This window comes from Nomascus leucogenys, chromosome 9 (genome assembly GCF_006542625.1).
Source record: "Nomascus leucogenys isolate Asia chromosome 9, Asia_NLE_v1, whole genome shotgun sequence".
In the NCBI taxonomy this organism is placed as follows: domain Eukaryota; kingdom Metazoa; phylum Chordata; class Mammalia; order Primates; family Hylobatidae; genus Nomascus; species Nomascus leucogenys.
This window is the reverse complement of record NC_044389.1, coordinates 114,944,100-114,969,853: the sequence shown is the minus strand read 5'-3', so window position 1 is coordinate 114,969,853 and position 25,754 is coordinate 114,944,100. Positions and strand designations below refer to the sequence as shown.

The following is a 25,754-nucleotide window of genomic DNA, read 5'->3' as shown; positions in this document are numbered from 1 at the left end:
GTGAGCCATGATTGTGCCACTGTGCTCCGGCCTGGGCAACAGAGTGAGACCCTGTCTCAAAAAAAAAAAAAAATTTCCCAGTAAGATTCATAACTCATTGTCATGTTATTTCTCTAGATGCCATGTCTATTTTAGTATCCATTAAAAATAAGTTACATATATCACTTCCTTTTCTTCTTTAATCCAAACAAATTATTCACATCTGGTTGGACTATTATGACTTGGCTTTAGAGGTTTATAATTATTTTAAGTAATGGTTATAAGATAGTTTAAAGACATACTTTTGAAATAAGTACAGATTTTATACTAGTCTCTACTGGCATTGTTGGCTAGACTGTGTGATTGAGGGAGGTTAGCTTGTTAATTATGGACTACTAGAAAAAGCAATTGAAGTATTTGACCTATATGTTTCCTTCCTGTCTTGGGCAACTTTAATTTTGTGTTTCTAGCGGAGATTACACTGTCACTAGTATGATTAAACTAGCATTGGATTGGTAGACTAGTCCCATTCAAGTGAATGTTTCAGATTAGGGCATCAATTAATTACTTGTATTGCTTACTTTAGGGTCAAACCCCAGTTAGAAAATGTGACCTCTGACCTCTTGTGACATGTTTGGCATTGAAATTTCTGAGTTCTCCTGGAGTTCTTCCTGTCGCTACAGATATACATAAACCCAAACTGTAAGTCCTCTTCGTGTGTAGGTTGCGTTTGAAGTTTCAACTAGGTACACATTGTTTCTTTAACTTTTTGAAAACACTTTCCAGGAACTGTTTATTTATGTAAGTTAAATTTACTATGTCTCACTGTCAATTTCTGTTCCTTCACTGGAATTATTGGAGAGGAAGAGAATAGCCATTGCCTAAGTTACTTCTTTGGAAATAAGTTCATTAAAAAAAAAACTGATTAGTATTATACTGTTTATGTAATCCCAAGGATTCGCCACAGAATTGCTCGTTGTATTCTCATTTCCATCTATATTGATTTAGTGTTTCTTACATATCTTATTATGAAACCAGATTGGCAGGTATACTGTTATTATTTTATACAATAATGGCCTTACAGAAGAAGTAACTGATTCTGAATAAGTATAGTCCACAGTGAGTTTTTTCCAGCATGCCAAATTCTTAGGACATTCAGCTTGCCTTGGGTTGTTGTCTAGCTGTTTTCATGTATTTCACATTTCTTTGCACGTCTATGAAGGAAACATACAAGGCGCATAAAAGGATAAGACAGTAGTACCAAATAACAGGAGAGGGTCAGTACCACAGATCGGAGTCTATCAGTTTACAACGCTATAGACCTTATTTGAGGGGACAGTCACTGTAAGAATGCTTGGGAGGCCTTGTGAAGGGTACAGAAATAGTCAAGCCTTGATAGCTGGATGGGATTCGACAAGGCAGAGAGGCGAGTCAAAGCATAGACTGTCTGGATCAAGCAGAGGGACTGTAGGGCTTAAGGGAAAGTGGATAAAAAGGCAGAAAGAGTTAGACCAGCAGGGTCTTTAATGCTAGCATTGAAATTTTTATCCTGTAGCGAGAGGGGAATAGCAAATATTTTTTGAATGTGGAAATGGTAAAAGTAAAACACAGTCATTTTTTTCCACCGCAGCTGGATTGACTCGAGTCTGCCTGCTCTTCTCTGTTCTGGCCTGGGTTTTCGTCCTTATGACTTCCTTGCCTGTTTTTCCAGCCCCTAGCTTTGCTAGTCTCTGTTTCTTCCCATCGTTGGTGTTAGAGATGCTTTTCAAAAACATCATCAGATTGGTCCACTGTTGCAGACGTTTTCCTGCTGCCCGTGAAGTCCACATTCCCGTGCACAGGTGTTGCTGTCTCGGCCTGCCTCTTCTGCACACCCTCCTGCAGCTCCCCACTCTCCTTACGCTCCGGCTGGGCTCTCGCAGGCCCTCAGATCTGCGTTTCCCATGCTCTGCCTGGGACGCCCTTCCCAGACTCCTCCTTCAGTTGTTGTCTCCTGACACCTTTAAGTCAACCTAATTCTGTCAGTTATTTTTCTAAATTTTAGGTCTGGTTGTGCTCTTAAAATTCTCTTTTGATTTCCTCATTACTGATGAAGTCCAAATACCTGAGCAAGGCATTTGTACAAAGCTCTTGACAGTGAGACCCTGACATTTCTTCTTTTCATACCCAGCGTCTCCCTACTCAGTGTTCCATCTGATGAGACTATTCTCAGTTGCCTGAGCACTTAATGGATTCTTCATTTTGTATTTTTCCTTCATCAGTGGACAAAATCATACCCATTCTTTTAGGATCCAACTCAAATCTCCTGTGAGATTTTTGAGATATTCCTTATTCAAGCCCATTTTCCTTTCTGTTTGTTTCCTTAGTAATATATATATATATATATGTTATTTGATTTCATTATTTATTAGTCTCTTAGGATCTTTGAAGAGCATTCTGCTTCCTTTTGATGGTGAGCACCTTGAGGGTAGGGTATATATATTTTCTATCTTTCTATCTTAGTATGAGGCATAGTAATCGGAACTTTAATAATAATACTCAGCTGTGTAAACTGTAGAAGTGGTTTGAAAGAGGGTTATAATAATTGATAACATTAAATAGTCATTATTTTTTTAAAAGCACTGTGCTTTATATAATTTAGTTTTCACAACAACTGTGTGAGTTATGTTGTCATGAGTCTCATTTTGTTGATAAAGCTTAGGAAGGTAAAATGGATGGCCCAAAGTTGGTGGCAGAACTAAAATTTTAATATAGGTCTATCTGATATTGGAGTCCAAGCTCTTAACCATTAAATGTTTCCTTCCGGTATTGTAATGGATTTGTATCTTTGCAAACTTTGAAGTTTTCAAAACATGATCATCTACATGGAACTAACACATTATCTCATTTCATCGTCACAACAACTGTGAAGTTTAAGTTAGCCCCACCTTATGGGTAGGGAATGTGAGGCTATCAGGGTAAATCATTTATCCCAGGTTATGTGTGAGAATTAGGAAGAACCTAGTGCTTCAGAATGTATTCTGAAATGTTAAAATGACTCCATTGACGAAGGAGCCATAACAATGCTATTTTAGGTTTTGAAGTGTATTGCTCTTCATTCCATGCAATTTTGAAATATTTGTTTGCCATGAAATATTTTGTTTTATTTCTAAAAGTAACATAAACATATTACAAGATACTTGGAAAATAGAAAACAGAAAAATAATCCTCTGTAATTTCTCTACCCGAATTCAAATCAGATACTCATTTTGATTTTTTTTTTTCCCATTCATTTTCCTACATGTGGTTGTTGTCTCAGCATCATTCAACCTTTTTTCATGTCATTGCTTGGCCACTGTAAGTTATTATTTGTAGTGGTTGCACAATGCACAGTGTTTCATCTGGCAAGACTGCACTGTAATATGAGCTGGGCAGGAGGAGAAACAAGATGAATGAATATTTGTTATATGACTTATGTTATTTACCCTCAAAACAACAGCATAGGGTTGACTTTACTAATTTTACTTCATAGATATGCAAATCGAGATGCAGTGAGGGTAAGTGACTTGTCCAAAGTTAAGCAGCTAGTCAGTTGCAGAATGGATCTGTGTGACTTTGCAGGCCATGCTTTTCCACTCTGCTTTCACGGTCCCTCTATGTGTCATCTGTTAAATTCTTATAACAGCACTACATATTCCAGTTATACAAATGAAGAATGAGACTAGAGCTTAGAGGGGGTGAAGTGTGCTAAGTAGCAGCAACTACTTCTTTAAGTATTAAGTGTGAGGCACTGGACCGCATTTTGCGTCCGTGATGTCATTTAGCTCCTCCTGCAGCCCTGTAGTATTGCCTGCCTTCTGACCATCATGCTGCCAGTGTTACAGTCTAGAATAACTTGGATGTTTCCAAGTTTTTCATTGTGCTCCATATCTTTTTGTACTTTTTCCCCGTTTTGAATTATTTCCTTGCTTATGGACACTCAAGATGTCTTCAGTTCCTTCCACCATAAATTACTATGCCTTGCCCGACTTTCCAGTACCACAGATGACACTACAAGGAATTTGTTGGTCTGTCTGTCCAGAAACAGAAATTCCTCCCTGATTTCAGGGTATGCACACAGGTGCCTAATCTGACTGAGCTCTCAAGAAGGGCCACCTCTGTCTTCATGCTGGGTAGTGCTGTGCACAAGGGGTTTTATTTTCCTGCGTGTCTGCATTTGCTTAGTGCTGTTCAGTTGCCCACATTTTGTCACTTGGATGTTTGAACTTGCATTTCTTTATCTGTTAATGAGTTTAGGCAGCTCTTGGTGTTCTTATAAGGTTTTGGGTTTCCTCTTCTGTGAGTCTCTGTTACTCTCTGCCTGTTTTCCACTGAGATATTGTTAACCTTTTTCTGTTGATTTACAGGTGGTGCTCTTTATTCTAAACATTAATTCCCTTATAGGTTTTATGCTTTGTAAACATCTTTTCTCATTCTGTCATCTGTTTATTTAACTTTTTCCATAGTTTTATTTCTTGAACAGAAATTTTAAGTTTTGAAATGATCATATTCAATCTCTTCTGCCTTATGTTTTATGCTTTTGAAATTTTAAGAAGTCCTTCTCCTTAAGAAGGCCACAGAATATTTCCTACATTTTCTTTTACTAATTGTATAGTTTTATCATTATCAGATAGGACTGCAGTCCATTTGTAGTTCCCTTTTTATGTGGTAGGTAAGGATCTACTTTACCTTATTATCTTATGTTTCACTCCATAGTAAGTCTGCCTTTTTCTTTAGGATTTAAACTTGAAAATCAAAAACTCTTTTGGGAGATATTTTAGGGGCCCTTATAGCATTCCATATAGTTAAATTATTTATTAGCAGTACCATGACTTGTGTGCCCTCTCTGCCCCTGCAACCTCTGTATGGAGTAAGGATCTCTTTTGGGTATGGGGTATCCCAGACACCTAGAACTAGTGACTGGCATGTGACATTCACTCAACAGTCTTCAACGATATTTGTTGAATGCTAGGTGAATGTAGGCTTTTTTCCTGCAGCTAATTAGTCATTCTAACAAAAAGCTTGAAATCTTTAATAAAACCAGACTAATAGCTCTGCTGTTAACCAGCTGTGTTTTCTTGAGGAAGTCATTTTCTTTCCTTCCTCTGTAAACTAATGCCCTGTGCAACCACCATCTCAGTTAAGATTACAGGAAGTTTTTATCACTCCAAAAGTTCTTTGTACTCCTTTGTACTGCCTTCTGCTCCCTTCCATCACTGATTTGCCTACGGTCACTGTGATTAGCTTCGCCTGTTTTAGAATTTTATTTGAATGGAAACATATTATTTTCCATGATAATCTTTTCTTGGTTAGCATGTTTTGTGATTCATTTGCTACGTATATTGGTAGTTCATTTATTTTCATTGCTGAGTAGTATTTCATTGTGTGGATATACCACAATTTAAAAAATTCATTAATCTACTGGAGGGATATTTGGGGTGGTTTTTTTTTAGGGGGGAGGTAGGGTCTCACCCTGTTAACCAGGATGGAGTGCAATGGTACAATCTCAGCTCACTACAGCCTCAACCTCCTGGGCTCAAGCAATCCTCCCAATTCAGCCTCTCGAGTAGCTGGGACTACAAGTGTATGCTACCATGCCTGGCTAATTTTTGAATTTTTTTTTTTTTTAGAGTCGGGGTTTCTCCATGTTACCCAGGCTGGTCTCGAACTCCTGGGCTCAGGCGATCTACCCACCTCAGCCTCCCAAAGTGCTGGGACTACAGATGTGAGCCACCACGCCTGGCTGGTGTTTTCATTAGGAGGCAATTATGGCAAAAGCTACAATATCCTTTCATGTACAGGTGTAGGCATATGTTTTGAGAACTACCTAGGAGTGGAAGTGCTAGGCTATGTGATAAGTGTATGTTTAACTTTATTAGAAATGGCAAAACTATTATCCAAAGTGACTGTTTTACATTTCCAACTGCAATCTATGAGAGTTCCAAATTTTCCACATTCTCTCCAACACCTGGTATTGTCAGTTTTTAAAAGTTCAAGTCATTCCACTCGATTTATACTAGCATCTCATGGTGGTTGAAATTTGCATTTCCCTGATACAAACATATTTTAATGTGCTTATTGACCAATTATAACTTCTTTCACAAAGTATTCAAATCTTTGCCCGTTTTTTTACGGAGTTAGTTTATTTCAGTATTACTGAAGTGTTGTAGAGCTCTATGTATATTCCAGATACAAGGTCCCTCACAGACCTGCATATCTAGAGTTCTGGACGGATGTAATGGAGGAAATGAGGAACAATCAACATTTATAGAGATACTGGCTAAAAACTTTCTGAAATTATTGAAAGGTACTAATACTCATTCCAGGAAGCCCATTGCAGACCAAATTTAAAATGATATCCACATTTAGCTATATTGTTTAAAAACTGCACTATTTACTAAAGGGAAAGAGAAGATCTTAAGTGTAGCCAATAGATTTTTTATGAGACATCATGTGTACAGATGTGGTAGTTAGACTCAAACTGACTTCTGAACTGCAATACTGGAATCCAAATGACTGTGAAATAATAGCTTCAATGTGTGTTAAGAGACAATAACTCTCAGCCTAGATTTATTTACCTTTCAACGAGGAGGGAGATTCAAATAAAGACTTTTGTAGACAAATACAATCTGAGAGAAAAGAAGTTCTCAGTGGCTAACATCAGGCAGAAAAAAATGATCTCAAGTGAAAGTTCTGAAATACAAGAATGAATAATGAGCAAAGACTTGATAAATATGTGTTTAAAATTAAAACATTAATGTAAAAAATAAAAATAATGTTCAAGTTGTGAAAAAAATCAGGCTGGTGCCACCATAATAGTGATCATTGACAGTAGGATAGTCATATACTTCTATAACAGACTATTATACTACAGTAAAAATAAACTATAGCCTCACACATCAAGATGAGTTAATTTCAGATACATAATATTAATAAAGTAATCAAATTACAAAAGAATACATGCCGTATGATTCCATTTCTGTAAACTTCGAAAACAGACAACACTGCACAGCATGTTTTAAGGGATAGGTGTACATAGGGGCCGACAGCATGAAGACACAGAAGGGAAAATGGTGAACACAGAATTAAGGACAGTGGTAACCAGCTGTGGGGGTGAGTGCCACCAGGATGGGCACGTTCTAGGGGGCTTTTGTCAGAGTTGGTTTCTGCTTTCTTTCCTAACATAGGAGGTGATTTAACTGGTGTTCGTCTTGTTCTTCACACTACACATATTTTAAAATAATTTCTTATATGTGTAATTTCTAAATTGAAAAATTTAAACCACGAAGAAGTAAATGGGAGGCATGGAAGTTTGTTGGGGAAAATAGATGATACAGAAGGGTAAGGAAGGCGGGGCATATAACTGAGAAGGATTAATTGTCCTGCGTTGTCTAATCACTGTTGTACTGTTCCCTGATAACGTATATCTCAGTCACATTCAGGTCTGTTGAAGACCCCTTCCACTGTTTTAGGTAATTCATTTCATTCAGCAGTAATTATCATAATTTAAGTCAGCTGTTTCTTTTTGGCTATTTCTCTTTTCTTCTACTGAAGACTTTTCTGTGCCAGATTATCAAAATGCAACGAATATCCTAATTACATGGAAATTACATTATTCACATGCTGTTCGCTTCTAAACATTTCTGGTAATACTATAGAAAATTTTTTCTGCTAAGTATTGTTGTAAGTAGAATTCTATTTAGTGTTATCAAGAGGAATTTTATATAGAAGTGAAAGAGAAGACCTAGTTATTTGGCTTTTAATTCTTTTTCTCCAACAAACTGGATAAAGTATATAATTTTATTATGACCATTTTTTATAATCGAGTTAAAAATGAAAATGGAAGTTTTTAAGATGTATATAATTTGAAAAGACATGATATTATAATTTTTAACTACACAACTTATTTTGAAGGAAAATCCATTCAACAAAATTAGGTTATACATCATAAAATTCGATAATCATTGAAATTTTGTCTTAGAGTTGTGTTAATATAGATTATGTACTAATATAAAAGAAGCATTGTACGAATAAAGTTAGATTTAGTTTGGGGCTAGTAAGTGAATATTAAAAAGGAAAGTATAACATATTTTAAATACTGGAATTCAATTTTAATATAAAAATTTGAAACATCCTGTTTCATTGTTAAGACATTGATTAATTCATGTTTTCAACTGCTGGGAAACAGAGAAAAAGGAGGGAAGAGAATGTCTGAAACTGGGGTAAGAGTAAAAGGGGAACTATTAATAGTTCTGTGGGTACAACATGTAAATGCAACCGTCCAGGAAGCACAGGCCCCCTTTCATCATGAAGAAAGAATGAAAGGTGGAGTGCTTTTAGTTCATGTGTGTGCCCACGTGTGCATTGTATTCATGTATGTGTATCAATACATACACGTGGTGTATTTCATTGGAACTTCTCTTTTGTTTCAAAAATATTTTGTGGACAATTAGAAAAAAGATATAGAATAGAAGAAGGTTATATATATCAGAGGGGGATGAGCAGGATGAGGAAAAGGAAAGCAAAGTTTAGTATATGAAATAGAGCCATAAGAAAGACTTCTATTCCTCTATAAAGTCCGACAGCCTGCTGAGGATGTGTTGCAGATTTGGCTTTCCGTTTTCTAGTAGCTAACGCAAAGGAGAAGCCTCAATATTTTAGTAACGTCCATAAAGCAAATCAGTTGCCTAGGTAAAGCGTAGCTACTTCTAATAGTACTAAAACCAGAAAGAAATCTTTAGGGTTTTCAGAAGGTTAACCATTTTCTAAGTTGCAAAGCTCATGTCAGGTGGCAGAGTGTAGTCCTATGTCTTGAGAAGTCATGGTTGAGATTTCAGAGGCAATTTTAATTGAAATGTTATTGTTATATAATAAACAATATGCCAAAACAGTACTCTGCTGTTACTTTTACTTTTTTCCAACTACAAAGGAAATTGACTATCAAACTTACAATATATTTCAATTTCAGATGTGAAACAACTACATTATTCTTGAACCTATGATGATTTTTGCATCATTACACAGATATGTCATTTTCATTAGTTGTATCATTGTTATAAACTGGTAAGTAAGTTTTTAAAAAGTTGGTAAAATTTGGGGATAGGTCTAATAATGTAAAAAGATTCAAGCAAGCTGTAAAATATGTAATTCATAATGGCTGAAATTGAGATTTTAAATTAAAAATATTTCTTTTTTATAAAATGGAACGAATGTTGTTAAAATAAGTAGTTATATATGTCACAGTAAAAATGTTATTTTCTCCCCAAATGAAAACTTTGCCTGTTATTTGAAGGAGTATCTAGGTCTCTAGCCAGCTATAAAATTAGTAAATGTTTTACTTTACCAGTTTAAATATGGTCACAGAATAAATAAGAGAGATCAAAATCTAAAGTAATTATTTACAGTGTAACATTTGGGGTAATCATAATGGAGAACATTTTTAAAGAAAAAGTATCATACCTTTACTGTTAACAAAAACATAATTGAAAGGAAGGGATTTTTTGGTTAATCCCCATACAGTCTTTACAGTGTATCTATATTCAGCAAATACTGTAAATCATTTTTAATTCAGAAATAAGGGAAATTAAGCCTCAACAGTTTTGATTAAATAGAAATTATGGAAAGGGTTCATATTTTAGTGTTATGAAAACTAAAATATTTCACCCCTCATTGGCATTTTTCCTAGAGTCACTGGAGGTCCACGTTAAGTAGTTCTGTGCTTGGTATTTAGACAGTGGGACAGAACTGAAAAGAAGGATTATTACACTCTAGCCTAGAACTTTACATACAAATAGGTACTTGCATATCGCATGTTCTTTCAACTCCCATATGAGTGTTTTTATTAATTGTGGGCCTTATATCTATTTGAAATATGGATTAGAGAGATACAGGCGCTAGGATGATGATGTCTGGTGGACCACCGATTTCAGATCACCTTAATCGCATCAGGAATTGACATGATTGAAGCTGCGCTTTTAGTGTGTATGCAGACGAAGCTCTTTCTAGGTTAGCTTTAAGCAGAGTCTTTCAGGATCACAACCTAGTCTGTGGGTTCTTGCCAAGGCTCCCTTTCTTGGTGCGCCTGAATTACAGTTTTTGTCTCCCTGTCCCCATGAGATTGTCGAAAGCTCTGCCTAGCTTCTGAGCCTCTCACTTGCCTTTTCCACAATTGGCAGATGCTCCTGAATGAATTATTTTTTAGTATTTTCTTTGGTTTTTCTAGTTTTCAATGGAAGGATTGATCTGAACAGCCCAATAAATTATTATTGGTAGCAGAACTCTCTCTCTCCCTTTCCCCCTCCCTCTCTCTCTCCCTATTCCCCTTGCCCATCCCTCCCTCTCTCTCCCTCTCTCCCCCTCTCTCCCTCCGTCTCTTTCTCTGTATGCATGTATGTATGTATATGCATATATAATTATAAATCTTATCCTTAATATGTACACTGTGAGCATTTTCTCACACCACTGTTGTTTTTCTTGGAGACAGTGTCGCCCAGGAAGAAATGCAGTAGTGCAATCACAGCTCTCTTGCAGCCTTGACTTTCTGGGCTTAAGTGGTCCTCCCGTGTCAGCCTCCTTCTTACCTGGGACTACAGGTGCATGCCACCATGCTTGGCTCATTTTTTAAAAGTTTTTTTGTAGAGACGGGGTCTTGCTATGCTGCCCAGCTGGTATCAAAATCCTGGGCTAAAGTGACCTTCCTGTCTCAGCCTCCTAAAGTGCTGGGATTATAGGTCTGAGCCACTGTGGCCTGCAACAGCACTGTTTTTTGAAACATTAATTTTATTAACTGCATAGTATTCTATCAAGTGGATATACTTCAACTTATTTTACTAGTATTAACATTTAGTTCCTTTTTTTAACTGTAAAATTTTATGATGTGGGGAACATTTTTTCTTTTTTTTTTTTTTTGAGACAGGGTCTTGTTCTGTCATCCAGGCTGGAGTGCAGTGGTGTCATCACAACTCACTGCAGCCTCCACTTCCTGGGCTCAAGCAATCCTCCCACCTCAGCCTTCTGAGTAGTTGGGACTACAGGTGTGCACTACCATGCCTGGCTAAATAAGAAAATACCTCAGATTTTCTAAAAGGGTCACCACTTCCCTGGCACATAGGAATGATGAATACACAACATTTCTAAAACACTCTAACAGAGGTTTTGGCAGGGAGGGAAGGGTTTGAGTTAGGGTTAGCTGAGACTACAGACATGTGCTGCCATGCCTGGCTAGTGTATCTGTGTGTGTGTGTATATATATAACATATAATGTATAAAATATATAATATAGGTAATTAATATATAATACATACTATGTATAAAATGTATATGATATATAATATATAAAAATATATAAAATATATATATAATATATATAAAATATATACTATATATTACATATACACACATATATATAATATATGTTATAATAAATATGTGTATATATATATTTTTTTAGAGACAGGGTCTTGCTATATTGCCCAGGCTATTGTCCAGGCTGATCTTGAACTGCTGAGCTCAAGTGATCTCCTCACCTTGGCCTCCCAAAGTGCTGGATTACAGGCATGAGCCACCACTTCCGGCTGGAAACATTTTTCTGTTAATACATAAGTCTTGCCCCATCTCAAGTTATTTACTTAGAAATAGAATGGCTGTTGATGTGTAATGCTGGACTGCTTTCTAGAAAGTGCTTTCAATAGCGGTGTGTTGAGGGTGGCTGTCTTGATGCCTCTTTACTACATTGAGAATAATTATTTTAAATATCTTGCTGATTTAAGAAAGAAAAATTGTTTTCCTGTTTTAGTTTGCATTTTTAGAATATAAACTTTTTGTCATATTTGTCATAAATGTTTTTCCATTTTATTGTTTTCTTTTAATTTACAAAATGGAAATTAGTGATAATTGCTTCCGAGGCAAGAAAAAATGAGTTTCAGATGTTTGTGTCATAAAGAAATTCAACATTTCTAATCTAGTCAGGTATTTTGGATCTCCTCCTGTTACACTTCCATAGCTTTTATACTCATAAAATCTTTTGACGAGATACTAGATCAATATTCATTTAAATTTCTATCTCAAATTTTGTGATTCTGATGTTTTCGGTCCTCTGAGCCAGTACACTGAGCCAGTAGGGGGCCATAAGGTACTGAAATTGGGGGGCAGTCCTAAGTCTTAAGGTGTTTATCCAGATTACCTAGAATACACTTAAAATAAATTTATGTTACCATCAACATTGTAAAAGGCCTCTAGACTCCACAGTGGTGTGAACTATTTATGAGGGATGAGAAGACATCACAGGCATTTGTTATGTTTCTCGTTGACAGAAAACACATCGCTGCATTCTGTGATGATTCGTTCTTCCACTGGTTGTGACTGTTTTTATTAATGTGCTCATTTTCCAATATATTCATTTCAAATGGATGGCAGAAGTTTCTGAGATTGAATCATTGTTAGAAGGCTTAAAAGTAGGTAATTACTTTCAGGAAATTACGAGTCATGAGATTTCTTACTTTCGTGAAAATGTTAAATAATCAGTGGCTGTTACCGTGAAATACACACACACACACATTTTATATATATATATATATGTATTTGTCTTGGAATTTTCAGAATGATCTCAGGGAGGGGAGACAGTGTAGGCTTCTATGGCCTGTGGCTTGGAGGCACTTGAGTGCTCAGCATCCCATGGAAGCTCGCACCCTCTCTGGGCGCCAGACGGTGGGAAGCTGTGGGAATGGAGTGGGGTGGGAGAAGAGGAGGAGGAAGTTATTGGAAAAAGTTCAGAGAAATTGAATGTATACTTTAATATTAGACGTGACTTACGGTATTAAGTGAAATTAAAATAGCAGACTAGAAGGCCACTTATCAGTGTATCTCAAACCCAAATTGCTATGTTTTCTCTTTATTGGAAGAAGAAAAGTTCTTGTTATAGATGAAGCAGTTTATAAGAAAACGAGAGACCTGGAGTGTCCTTTATCTGAATACTAGCAAATATGTTTTCACATGATGCAAACCTGCCTGAGTACTTGATGATCTAAGAAAATGAATAATGAATTGGGACCCATTGTTATATTTGAGGTATTGTATAAATCAACCTTCAGAGTTTATTATTAATTCCAGAAAATCTTAAGCCTTATCAAATATATTTGGCCTGTAATGTGCAGTAGGATCACAGTACTCCTCTAGTTACTTAATATTTACAGTGTTCTGGCTCAGTTCTAACCTTTTGCTTTACTTTTGAAGAAAAATAGGTGTGAATCTCTTTGAACTTATTTCTTAAGAACATAACAATATATATTTTTAGAGAATAGAAGAGTGAGCAGGAAAACATAAACTCATCAAATTTAGACATTACTTTATGAGCTTGTATTTCTTGACACAACCGTTATAATGAACACATGTTCTTAGCCCTTAGATGATACTTTTAATATGTACTAGATCAGTTATTCTTTATTCTAATTTGCCTAAACTCAAAACTTTCCATCCAGAAAACAAAGTTATTAACTCCTTTCTTATATTCTCAAGGTGCATCAGTATGGGAGGAAGCACTTAGTTTTGTGTTGTTGTCATTTGTGTGTCCTAGTTGCGATTAATCCTTCAGCCATACCCTCTCCCGACCTTTGTCTCTATGAAAGGGCTCCCTGATTCCAGCCTGCTCTTCATGGCATACATCTTTTTTAGTCCCTCAAAGACCAAAGATAGAGAACAAAATGACCAGAATGTATTGTTTTAACTAACTTCATTTCACCTTAAAATAAGAAAGTCGAGCCCAACATGATAGGACTAACAACAAAGCAGACCTCTTCCTGTGTTGTGTGTTAATCCATGCTCTATGGTTGTTTCTTATTGGTTAAGAAAACCCATTGTGTGTGAAAGTCTGTGGATAAAAATATATCAGGGAATAATAAAATGCAGTGCCGTTAAAAAAACACACTTAGCAAACTGGAAAGAAATGTCCTCAGTAAAAGTTATGCACCAAAATCCTATAGCAAGCATCATATTTGCATTTATATTTATCATTTTATATTTATAAGATATGTCTACCAATAAGCATCCTCAAGAGTCATGTTTAACGGTGAACTGTTAAAAGAATCCCCTACAAGATCTAAAACAAGATAAGGATACCCACCGTTACTACCTACGGTGTGCACTTTACTAGAAGTCCTAATCAGCTTGATAAGAAACAAGTCCAATAGAATTTACAGACAAACCTGAAACTAATAAGAGAGGTAAGCAGATTGCCCAATAAATACCAGCAACCACCAACCAGGAAATACTATATAAAATAAAATCCCATTTAAAAAAAAAAACAGTAAATGTAAAATATCTAGGAAAAACCCAAAAGATATGTGAGAATCTTATGGATACAAATTATAAAACCATATTAAAGACATAGAAAAATATATAAATAAATGAGCATATGTACCAATTTCATCAGTGGATATCCTTAAATTGGTTATGGAAATTTAACTATTTTTGTGGATTTTGGCAAACTGACTTTAAAATTACTGTGGGTGAATATGGGACCAAGGAGAGCCACAATGAGTCTGAAAAAGAAGGAGAGGAGCTCCGTAAGGCTGGCAAGCTTACATGGGAGCAGGAAACTTGTATGTTCTGGAGGAATGGTAAATGGTAGCTACTTTTTTAAAAGTTAAAATCGTCTAGCTAATAGATGCAAATGAAATTCCAAGGGGCATACCGTGGAAACAGTCTTCTCCCCTCCCTTGTTCCCTGAGCCCCTCTCAGCAGTTTCTGGAAGGAATCAAGCTCTAGAACTCTTTTGTGCATATCAGTTATACAGTATTTTGAGAAATAGTAGTGTCTTATACCACGATTTTTTTTTAAAAAAATGTAATATAGAGGGTATGTCATCTTAACACCTATAACATTGCTTCATTTCTTGTGAAAACTGTATAATAATCCTTGGTACAGTTATCAGTTATTTAACCAGTCCCCTAAGATATATATTTATATTATTTCTAATTGTTTCTTGCTGCCAGCAATACTAAAATGAATTTCCTTCCTTGTGTGTGTGTTATTTCACACATGCTGAACAATTGTGTGGTTTTGTTGTCAATATTTAAATCTGATCTATCTATAATTTATAGATACAATCTAAGGTAGAGCTCCCTCTCCTTTGCCGGGTTAGATAACCAGTTGTCCCAATGTCCTGCATTGATTAATCAGTCTTTGTACCAATAATGTGAAATGCCACTTTTGGCCGGGTGCAGTGGCTCACGCCTGTAATCCCAGCACTTTGGGAGGCCGAGACGGGCGGATCACGAGGTCAGGAGATCGAGACCATCCTGGCTAACACGGTGAAACCCCGTTTCTACTAAAAATACAAAAACTTAGCCGGGCGTGTTGGCGGGCGCCTGTAGTCCCAGCTACTCGGAGAGGCTGAGGCAGGAGAATGGCGTGAACCCGGGAGGCGGAGCTTGCAGTGAGCTGATACCGCGCCACTGCACTCCCACCTGGGGGACACAGTGAGACTCCGTCTCAAAAAAAAAAAAAAAAAAAAAAAAGAAATGCCACTTTTATTGTAATGAAAATTCCTATTTGTTCATCTTTTTTCTTTGCATCAGTAGCATTTCAGAATTTTCTTTTTCTTTTTTTTTTTTTTTGAGACAGAGTCTCGCTCTGTCGCCCAGGCTGGAGTGCAGTGGCGCAACCTCGGCTTACAGCAAGCTCCGCCTCCCGGGTTCACGCCATTCCTGCCTCAGCCTCTCCGAGTAGCTGGGACTACAGGCGCCCGCCAACACGCCCGGCTAAATTTTTTTTGTATGTTTAGTAGAGACGGGGTTTCACCGTGGTCTCGATCTCCTGACCTCGTGATCCGCCCGCCTCGGCCTCCCAGAGTGCTGGGATTACAAGCGTGAGCCACCGCGCCTGGCCTCAGAATTTTCTTTAGACAAATTTTGTCATTCTATTTCTTCCTGGAAATTTTATTTTTCTTACTGTTGTAAATAATTGAGTTTTGGTCTTCTTTTCAATCACCTGTCTTTTTGGTTTCTGTATATGAATGCTGTTAATCTTAGTAAATTAGTTTGTACCCAAAGAATTTATTGAACTATATACTTAATTTAAATTACTTAAAAAAGCATATGAGCTGATTTTCTTGGGTTTTCTAGATACATGATTTGCAAATTCCTTATCAACTTTTATAACTAGTTCAGTTATGTTGGTTATTACCTTTGCAGAGTGTTAAGGAAAAGTGACAACCACAGACATCTTTGAATATTCTTGATTAGGTGACAGAAGTATTTACTCATTCTTGTTTTGTTAGGGGCTAGGTATATGAATTTTACTAAATGCCTTTCAACATGTATCAAAATCTTCATGATAATTTATTTTTGACCTGTTAATGGAGTAAATTATATTTTTTAATGTCTTCGTATTCTTCCTTCAATTCCTAGAATTAATATATTATTTTTACATTTGAATATATTCATATTTATATATTTATATTTAATATTAGATTATATTCAGATATTTTATGTAGGATTTTTATATCAATATTTCTACAGGTCACTGATTTTCTTTGTCTATGCTATTTTGTGGGGTTTTCTTATCATTACATATGCTAGATTCGTTGCTTTCCTATGATTGTGCACTGGAAGAGTTCGAGTCTCATTGGAGTTACCTGGTCATTATAAGTTTGACAGAAGTAACTTACGAATATGTCCGTAGCTGATGTTTTTCTGGGGAAGCTCTTTGCAAACTTCCTCTATTTATTTCTTTGGAAATTGGCCTTTTAAAGGTTTGGTTTTATTCTGTGTTCAGGTTTTGGTTATTTATATTTTCTTATAAAATCATAGTGTTTATATTTTTGCACAGAACTGCACAAAGTAGTTGCTTCTATTTTAATTTCCTTTTTATATATAGCTGTCTCCCTGTAGCGTTTTTTTGTATGTTTGTGCTTTGTGTCTTCACTGTTGATTAGATTAGGTAATGATACCTCTTTTATTTTTCCCTAAGAAGGAGTTCTTGGGCCAGGCATGGTAGCTCATGCCTGTAATCCTAGCACTTTGAGAGGCTGAGGTGGGAGGATCACTTGAGGCTGAGAGTTTGAGACCAGCCTGGGCAACATAGTGAGACCCTGTTTCTACAAAAAATTAAAGTTAGTCAGGTGTGGTTGTGTGTGGCTGTAGTCCCAGCTTCTCAGCAGGCTGAGGTGGGAGGAGCACTTGAGGATGGGAGGTCAAGGCTGCAGTGAGCCATGATTGTGCTACTGTACTCCAGCCTGGGTGGCAGAGTGAGACCCTGTACAAAAAAAATAAAATAAAAAAGGAGTTCCTGGATTCTACAAATTTTCTTTTTAACAACATTGTCTCAGCTTTTCATTTAGATCTTTTGTAATTTTTAAGTAACTTTTTTTGACTCAGTGTTGTTTATGAGGGTTTTCTGGTTTTGTTATTAATATCTGGTTTAATTTCATCATGATTAACAATGGCATGTATCACTTTTGGAATCTCTTCAAGTCATCTTTGTGGTGATTTTGTGGTCAGTTGTTATGTATGTCTTCTGGACCTATTAAAGGTGTTTTTTTGGTGTCAGGATAAATCAGTAGACCTGTCCTAAGGTTTTTTTGTTTTGTTTTGTGTTTTGGTTTCAGAATAAATCAACTAGATAAATAATCAACAAATAAAAAATCAGGCCGGGCGCGGTGGCTCATGCCTGTAATCCCAGCACTTTGGGAGGCCGAGGCGAGAGGATCACCTGAGGTCAGAACTTCAAGACTAGCCTGACCAACATGGTGAAACCCCATCTCTACTAAAAATACAAAAATCAGCCGGGCGTGGTGGCCAGCACCTGTAGTCCCAGCTACTTGGGAGGCTGACGCAGGAGAATCACTTGAACCCAGGAGGCAGAGGTTGCAGTGAGCCGAGATCATGCCACTGCGCTCCAGCCTGGGCAACAGAGTGAGACTCCATCTCAAAAATAATAATAAATCAATAGCTCTGTCTTATTAGTTAGGTCTTCTATAGCCATACTTAGTTTTTTGTCCAGTTGACTTTTTTGTGAACTGAGAGAATTGAATTAAAATCTCAATTTTATATTTCTGTCAATATTTATTTCCTATAGTTGTTTGCATTATAACTATGCTCTGTCTTTTTTAAGAATGATTTTTGCCTTGTTTTCCAAATCCTATACATTTCCATCTTGACCCCTGCTTCATTTAGATAGCATTTTTATGATATGCCTTTTCCTATTTGTTTTCAGTCTTTCTGAGTCACTGTTTTTAAATTGTTGAGTTTAGCCCATTTGTATTTACTAAAAAGACCAACATGTCTGGTTTTGGTCTTCTCATACGTACTATGCCTTCTGTTTTTATCATTTTGTTTTATCACTACGTAATACATTTTCTTTGAGTTTCTTCAGATAGCTTAGAAATGTTTTTTGTTTTAAAGGTGATGTTTATATATTTGGATAGTGCACTCAGTCCCTGAGATAGTTGTTCATGACTCTGCACTGTGGGCGTCGAGGACATTAGCACATTTTCCCCTTCAACATTGCTCGTTCTGTCAATGCAGTTAATAGAAGGACTAAGACAGAAAGAGAGGTGGGAATTATGATCAGAGAACAGAACGTTAGCCCTGACAGCGGCAACGTCTGTAACAATGAGGCGGAGAAGGAAGAAGGTGGGAGCTAGTCCAAACACGCTAGTTTTGTCACCTTTATTTCCTTGAGGACTTATAAGGCATTACCCCCCTGACTTCTAGCATGGAATGTTTCTCTGGAGAAGTCTGAGGCCAGTCTGATTTAGCTCACACTGTTTTTTATCTGGATATCCAAAGATCTCTTTGAAGTTTAGTGGTTAACTGGAGATACAGGTAGATACATTGACATTGATGTGTGTGTGTGTGTGTGTGTGTGTGTGTGTGTGTGTGTGTGTGTATACATATATATATAGAGAGAGAGAGAGAGATCAGTGCTGAGGTTTGTTTGGAGGAGAGTGGAAAATGGCACAAATCCAACTTTATAACCCTTATTAAACAAAAAAGATACAAAGCAAATATGCCAAATATTAACATGAGTTGAATGTAGTTGGTGAATACAAGGGAATCTGCAATATTATTCTCAGTGATCCAGGGTGTGTTGGATATATTTCACTTTTTTGTTTTAAAAAAATACCTTGTAACTGTAAATCAGGGAATGTTTGCGTGCTTCAGTGACTCAAAGTATATTTCACTGAAAATCCCATTTTTGCCTGACTGATCACAACATGCGTCCATGCTTTCCTTATATGTTGACAAGCACTCATGTAATTTCTAAATGTTCTCTGGTGTCATTTCCGAAGTTTTGGGTAAAAGTATTACAAAATATGTTTGTAATTCTAAAGTCCTATGGTTGGGGATTATAAAATTCTAAATGTAGAATCTGTAGAGTAGAAGTTAGTGGTAATTGCTCCAGAGGCTAAAACTAAATGGGATGTTTGACTACAACCTCTTAAGTGATTTATATTTGCTGATTTGGGACTATTTTGAACATATCTTGGTCTAATCATTACAGAAGAGAATTTGAGTTTAAAATAGCATGATAATTGGAAGAGTTGCGTATTGAAGACTTTTCCTTTCTTTTCTGTTTATCATGTTCGTTCTTGATCTTGTTCTTTATCTTAACAGGAATCTCATAAATACAAGTCATAATGAAAGAAATTACCTCCATTTTCTTATTTTCATTCATTTTTAGTTTTCAGTACTGAAAGATTTTTAAATTTGTTTTTCCTCTGTGTTCAGGTATATGTCTCGAGTCCACGGTATGCATCCTAAAGAGACCACCCGTCAGCTGAGCTTAGCTGTGAAAGATGGTCTTATTGTCGAAACTCTAACAGTGGGCTGCAAAGGTTCAAAAGCTGGTATTGAACAAGAAGGATATTGGTTGCCAGGAGATGAGATTGTAAGTACATTTTATTTGATAAACATAGAGATGTGAACTTTTAGCTTTTAAACATTATTTAGATACAACCTATAGAAAATCATTTTCAGAAGTGTAATGTTTCATTTTAACATTTTTATCAACATTAAGGCTCTACATTGGTAGTATGGATACTTTCCTTACTAATTATTTAGAGATGACTCACTTTTACAAAGATCCTGCTTCTCTATATATTACCTTGAATCTAAAAAAGAAAGCAAACCAAAGCTCTTTTGATGTACCCACACTTCATGGCATTCCTAAGTGTTTTCTTTGATAAATATTAGCAAAAAATGTATCCATGCCAGATAATGTTGATGCCATCTAGACAGATAGAAGGGGATGAACTGTCTTCCTAGGGAAACAGTCTCAGTTCAGGTAGGATGGTACCACAGCCCAAAGGCAGGCTTTAGTAGGAATTTTGTGGCAAAGTACAGAGGTTCCAAACGTTACGTTCCCCTGGCCAGTGCCTACGTTGACTAATGACAATTGTGGGTTTTGTATACTGGAACAGAAATCAAATAGGAAAGACAGAACATTAATTCTCTTTACATTTTTACCTAGTTCTCACTTTGACTCCTCTTTTAAATGTTGATACTTTAATCTTCTTCTATTTCCTTTCATTATGTACCTTTAAACTCAGAGGCACATATCGAAGTACATTTTTTTCTTACGTAAAGATTGATTTCATGTGTAATATTTCTATCTTCCTACCTTATTTTATTTTGCTATTTCTAATACCTTGATAAAAAATGTCTTAATTTTTACAAGGGAACATCATTTAAGATGATAGGTTTCAAATGTAACAGATGTGGCCAGGTGTGGTGGCTCATGCCTGTAGTGCTAGCACTTTGGAAGGCTAAAGCAAGAGGATCATTTGAGCCTAGGAGTTCAACACTAGCCTGGGCAACATAGCGCCCATCTCTACAAAAAAAATAAAATACACAACCCTATCTCTACAAAAAAATAAAAAATTAGCTGGGTGTGGTGGCACATGCCTGTAGTACCAGATACCCAGGAGGCTGAGGTAGGAGGATCACTTGAGCCCGGGAGTTTAGGGCTGCAATGAGCTATGGTCATGCCACTACTGTACTGTAGCCTGGGCGACAGAGCAAGATCCTGTCTCTTAAAAAGAAAAAAAAAAATCTATCTATAGATATAGACAGACATATCCCTTTCAAAAATCTCTTTCTATAGATTTAATTTGTGAAAGGGATATATTTAGTAATTGAATGCTTTGAGAGTGTTTTATCATAAATTTTCTAAAATCTAAAGTTATAAAAATGACATAGAATCTTATAATTGGTTCTTTGTGGAAAAATTTTCCAAAAAGTTTGAGTTTATTTTCTTTTCTGAAGAGCAGTAAACTAACTAGCAAGTGCCTATGGGAAGGTGGTTTACAGCAACAGCTGTGATAAGGTATAAACTTAGAAAAGCTGTTCACTTTTTTAACTTTGTTTTTGTCAATTTAATCTGCACCTTCAAAGCTTCAGGAAAGAAAATTCACATTTTCCAGCAACAGAAAACATGGAAGAAAAAATCTTTACTTTCACTGGTGTAATTTCATTTGTGCACTGGAAGTATTCTTGAAAAGTTAAGTGGAAATCTTTATATAAGAAGAATTTTTCTATTGAGTTGCCTTACAGAAAAGTAAAGCTTTGCTGCCAGTGAAGAAACTTAGGGTGCCAAGACAAAAATAATGTCAAGTGGTATCAATCTATTGCCTCAGGTATTTAAAGGAGGGCCATTAATTGTTGATACCTTATTATACACTCAGAATAATCCAGATAATGTAAAATTTCTAATCTTAAAACACTTAGGAATTTATAGATAGTATAGAAGACTCTACTGATAACATCCAAGATTTGTATGGTAATTAACAGTAAGTGCAACTTAATCTATAGGATTTTGGTTTGTGGATCATGTGTACATTTTTTCATAAAAGCGATTTTATTTCTCTTTACTGTTTAGATTGGTACGTTTCCATATGCTTTCTTCCTCCTCAAATTGAAGGTTTTTTGTTTAGTTTAATTCAATAAGTCGTTAATGAGCACATTATATTTTTACCACTATATTAGGTCTTATGTTCTAATTTTTATTTTTATATGTTGTTCTTGCATATATTTATATAATCATCCTTTTTTCTTCTGTCTAGATGAAATATTATATGTAAACCAAACATATAGTATACAGGTTTAATTCTGATTGGTTCTTTCTCGCAAACATTTTTATTCTAAATATGGCTGTATAATATAAGCACAACTGAATATATCAAAATTGTGCCTGGTTTATAAAATATGTAAATATTTAAAATTCAGAGGTAATGTAGTTTATTAGAAAGAGGTAAGATCTCATATGTCACAAATAAACAGGGATTTCAGATCCAATTCAAGCCTTTATTTAGTTATGCAACCTTGAGGAAATTTCTTAGCCTCTGATCCTCAGCCTTCAGCTGTCATATGGGCATATTAATATCTATTTCATTTGATTGTTTGAAAGATTAAATGAGATTATCTACATAAAGTATATAACCAGGTACTCAAAGCAAGTTTTTGACCAATGAATAAATATGCTTACAACAAAAAATGCCTGTGTATAATATAGTAAAAGCACATTAGTTTCTTACTAATTATACAAGCAAAAATTCTAATCAGGGTCTTTTTACTTTTCAACCTGTATTCTCAAACACAAGACTTGTAAAGAGGTTTTCCATTAGAACACTGGATCTTTATTTAAAGTGTAAATCTAAAATAATGAGACAAATTATATGTGTATTTTGTTACCTTGGCTGGGGTCCCACCTGGCTACTCAGCGGCTGTCCATGTGCCACAATTTTCATGCCCTGATAACACTCTAGGAGGAGGACATATAATTATTTCCCACTAGGCACAGCACATGCATCTCGTACTGACCAGCTTTGTGTACCTTTTTTAATGTATGGCCAGTGCGTGGAGGCCATTGCATATGGGGGTACCAGATGTGAACTGTACAATTTAGGAAGCCCCATCCGCATCACAGACATTGTATATTTGCCTATTTATTCAACAGTCACCAGTGCATTTATTCTAATAAATGAACATACGACAACAAGAGTGTCTTATGGAAGGGCCATCTTTTCTAGTTTGCACATGGTGTTCTGTGGGCTAAGATTGTCCTGCATGCCAGCATTTGAGTCTGGGGCCCATGCTTTATAGTTTTACCACCTTGTATATAGGATGAATCACTTTGATGTCTCTAAAAACTTGACTTTTTAAACTGAAAGATGTATGTTGTAATTTATCCATCAAGAAAGGAACATGACAAGTAGATGTATATGGCCTTAGGAAGGGAAGGCATAGGATGTTTTTGGTTATCTATTTTTAAACGTTTAAGTCAAAGTTACAAATATTCTTTACTTAGGCAGTTCTGTTATTTTTTAAATGGGTGGTAAAGCTCTTTTTTTTTCTTTCTGTTATCTCTAAAAATTGCTGTAAACTCAGGTGGGGAAAAGGTGTATTTATCTTGATAAGTCCCACAAGTTATATCTCCTGAGATACTTTGTATCAGCAAAGAGTCTGGACTCTTGTCTTCAATTCCGCAATTCTGTTGATAAAGAGAAAATAGACAAAAGTGTAGTTTTCTCTGTGCTGCCTATTACTGATGGAATTTAAAAGTCAGAGTTTGTTGGTGTTACATTTTTATTTCACCTCTGCTACTTTTTTCAATGCTTATTTTTAAAAATTTGAAGCAATTGAGAAATATGCATATATTGAACAAGATTACTTTTATTAAATCTAGCAATCATGTAACAAAAGCCTAACTATAATATGTCAGGATATAGTTGTAAATAATCCAAGTGGAAGCCTATGTATTTTAAGGCCGAGATAGTGAGCTCATGGTGCTGAGATTCCTTCTTCTAGACTGCAGTTATTTTAGGCATTTTGGGATGCTGATCTCAGCCACCGTTTGCAGTCCTCCACATAAGTGATCATTCGTTTGGAGAAACTGTAGTAAAATTAGGTAATAGGTAAGCATCTTTGTGGTAATGTTTTAAATATGACCATATGAAATGGTAGAATGAAAAAGTAATTCTTTAAAATAAGGCCACTCCCAATTTTAAATGGTTTGCTCAAATATTAGTCAAGCAAACAGAAGTATACGTACGGAGGAGCCAGGTGTGATGGCACACACCCGTAGTCCCAGCTACTTGGGAGGCTGTGGCAGGAGGATTGCTTGAGGCCAGGAGTTTGAGTCTAGCCTGGGCAGCATAGCAAGACTTGTCTCTTAAGAAAATAAATGCATAAAAAAGTGTGTGTGCCAACTAGTTTCTACACTCTTGTAAATTTTCTATGGTCATCTCACACTTCCAGATTGGTCTGTCATTACCATTTACTCATAGGGTCCACATAATTCATTTAAAGGTATTTTCATAAGCTTTTAAAATTATATTGGAAAAAGACCGCAAGACCAGGCCACCGAGTGAAATTTTGTGATATCTGTTCATTCAATGTTTTGTTATTTCAAGACTTTTTTCTTTTGATTTTTTAAAAGAAGTGCTCTATGTCCTTGTAGGCTCATAGGTTTCTTCATCTGCTTGCTCTAGAGAAAGACACGTGGATGGCTGCACTAAATCCTTATTTCTTCACAGTATTTCACCACCTTTATTCTTAAAATGTGAGAAGTGTATTTCTTGGACAGAATTTTACCATTTGCTGGGCTAAGTTACATTTGGTATTTAGTAGCTTTCTGTGATAAATATAAGTTAATATCTTACGAGTTATACTCTTAAGCAATAAGATACTCACTAAAGATGAGAAGGTCTTACCAAAGTCTTTAATGTAATACAGTAAGGCAGGTCACCTTAAATTATGGATCATTTGCAGATAAAGCATATCAAATACGTCATTTGCAATTGAGGCGGTTAGTGTTAATTTGGTGATATCCAACTTTATTTACAGCCCTCGGCACAAAGCTAGAATATTGTTTGACAGATACTTTTGATCTCACATTTAATAATTTAGTCAAGAGTGTTGAGGATGACTTAAAATATTAAAAAGCGATGTTTGCTGTAAAACTACTTCTCCCTTTACTTACCTACCAGATTTGGTCTCACAGCCTCATTTCCTTGTCATAGTTCATGCCAGGACAAAAATAATGTATGAGTTTAGGAACCACAGTTAATACTTTTGGTTAAAGTCCTTCTACCAGTATGTTTTGCTGCTTGTGACTCAAGAGCAACTGCACACATGATCTTATACTACTTTTAAATAGGCCTAGGGGGGTATCTTTTTTCTTTTTTTTTTTTTTTTTGAGACAGGGTCTCCCTTTGTCACCCAGGCTGGAGTGCAGTGGCACAATCATGGTTCACTACAGCCTTGACCTCCTGGCCTCAAGCAATTCTCCTGCGTCAGCCTCCGAAGTAGCTGGGACTACAGGCCTGCCCTACCACACCCAGCTAATTTTTTCATTTTTTGTAGAGACAGGGTCTTGCTATGTTGCCTAGGATGGTCTTGAACTCCTGGCTTCGAGTGATCCTCCTGCCTCAGTGACCCAAAGTGCTGGAATTGCAGGCATGAGCCACCATGCCTGTATCTTTTTAAATGAAAAGGTAGAATTCTGTATCTTTTGCTTTTTCTCATTTAAGGCTTTTGACACATATTAAAAAAGCATAATTAATGAAAATATATATTTTCTGGCTTCTTAAAGAGATTAACCTATTGGGGATAAACAAACTTAAATCTTAATTTACAGAGGGGCAAGATAGACACTTCTTTTCTGTCATCATCTGTTCCTCCCACCTCAAAATGCCCAGTCTAAAAAAAGTTTTGGGTTATATTTCTCTTGATATTTAGCTTAGCTCACATCTTTTAGAT

The 25,754-nt window shown here is 36.1% G+C and overlaps 1 protein-coding gene across 14 annotated transcripts in view; it reads left to right on the top strand.

Annotated features, from left to right (window-relative positions):
- Nucleotides 1-25,754, top strand: part of ZMYND11 (zinc finger MYND-type containing 11) — a 119,216-nt gene that overhangs the window by 53,667 nt on the left and 39,795 nt on the right. For 10 of the 14 annotated variants that reach the window (XM_003280230.4, XM_030819392.1, XM_030819391.1 and 7 more), the window contains exon 3: nucleotides 19,725-19,884. In XM_003280230.4, the coding sequence (XP_003280278.1) occupies nucleotides 19,725-19,884 (160 nt within the window). Of the gene's footprint in view, nucleotides 1-565; nucleotides 682-8,965; nucleotides 9,061-12,774; nucleotides 13,063-19,724; nucleotides 19,885-25,754 lie in introns of those variants that run through there. The other 4 variants (XM_030819388.1, XM_030819395.1, XM_030819390.1 and 1 more) reach the window with 3 other exon arrangements.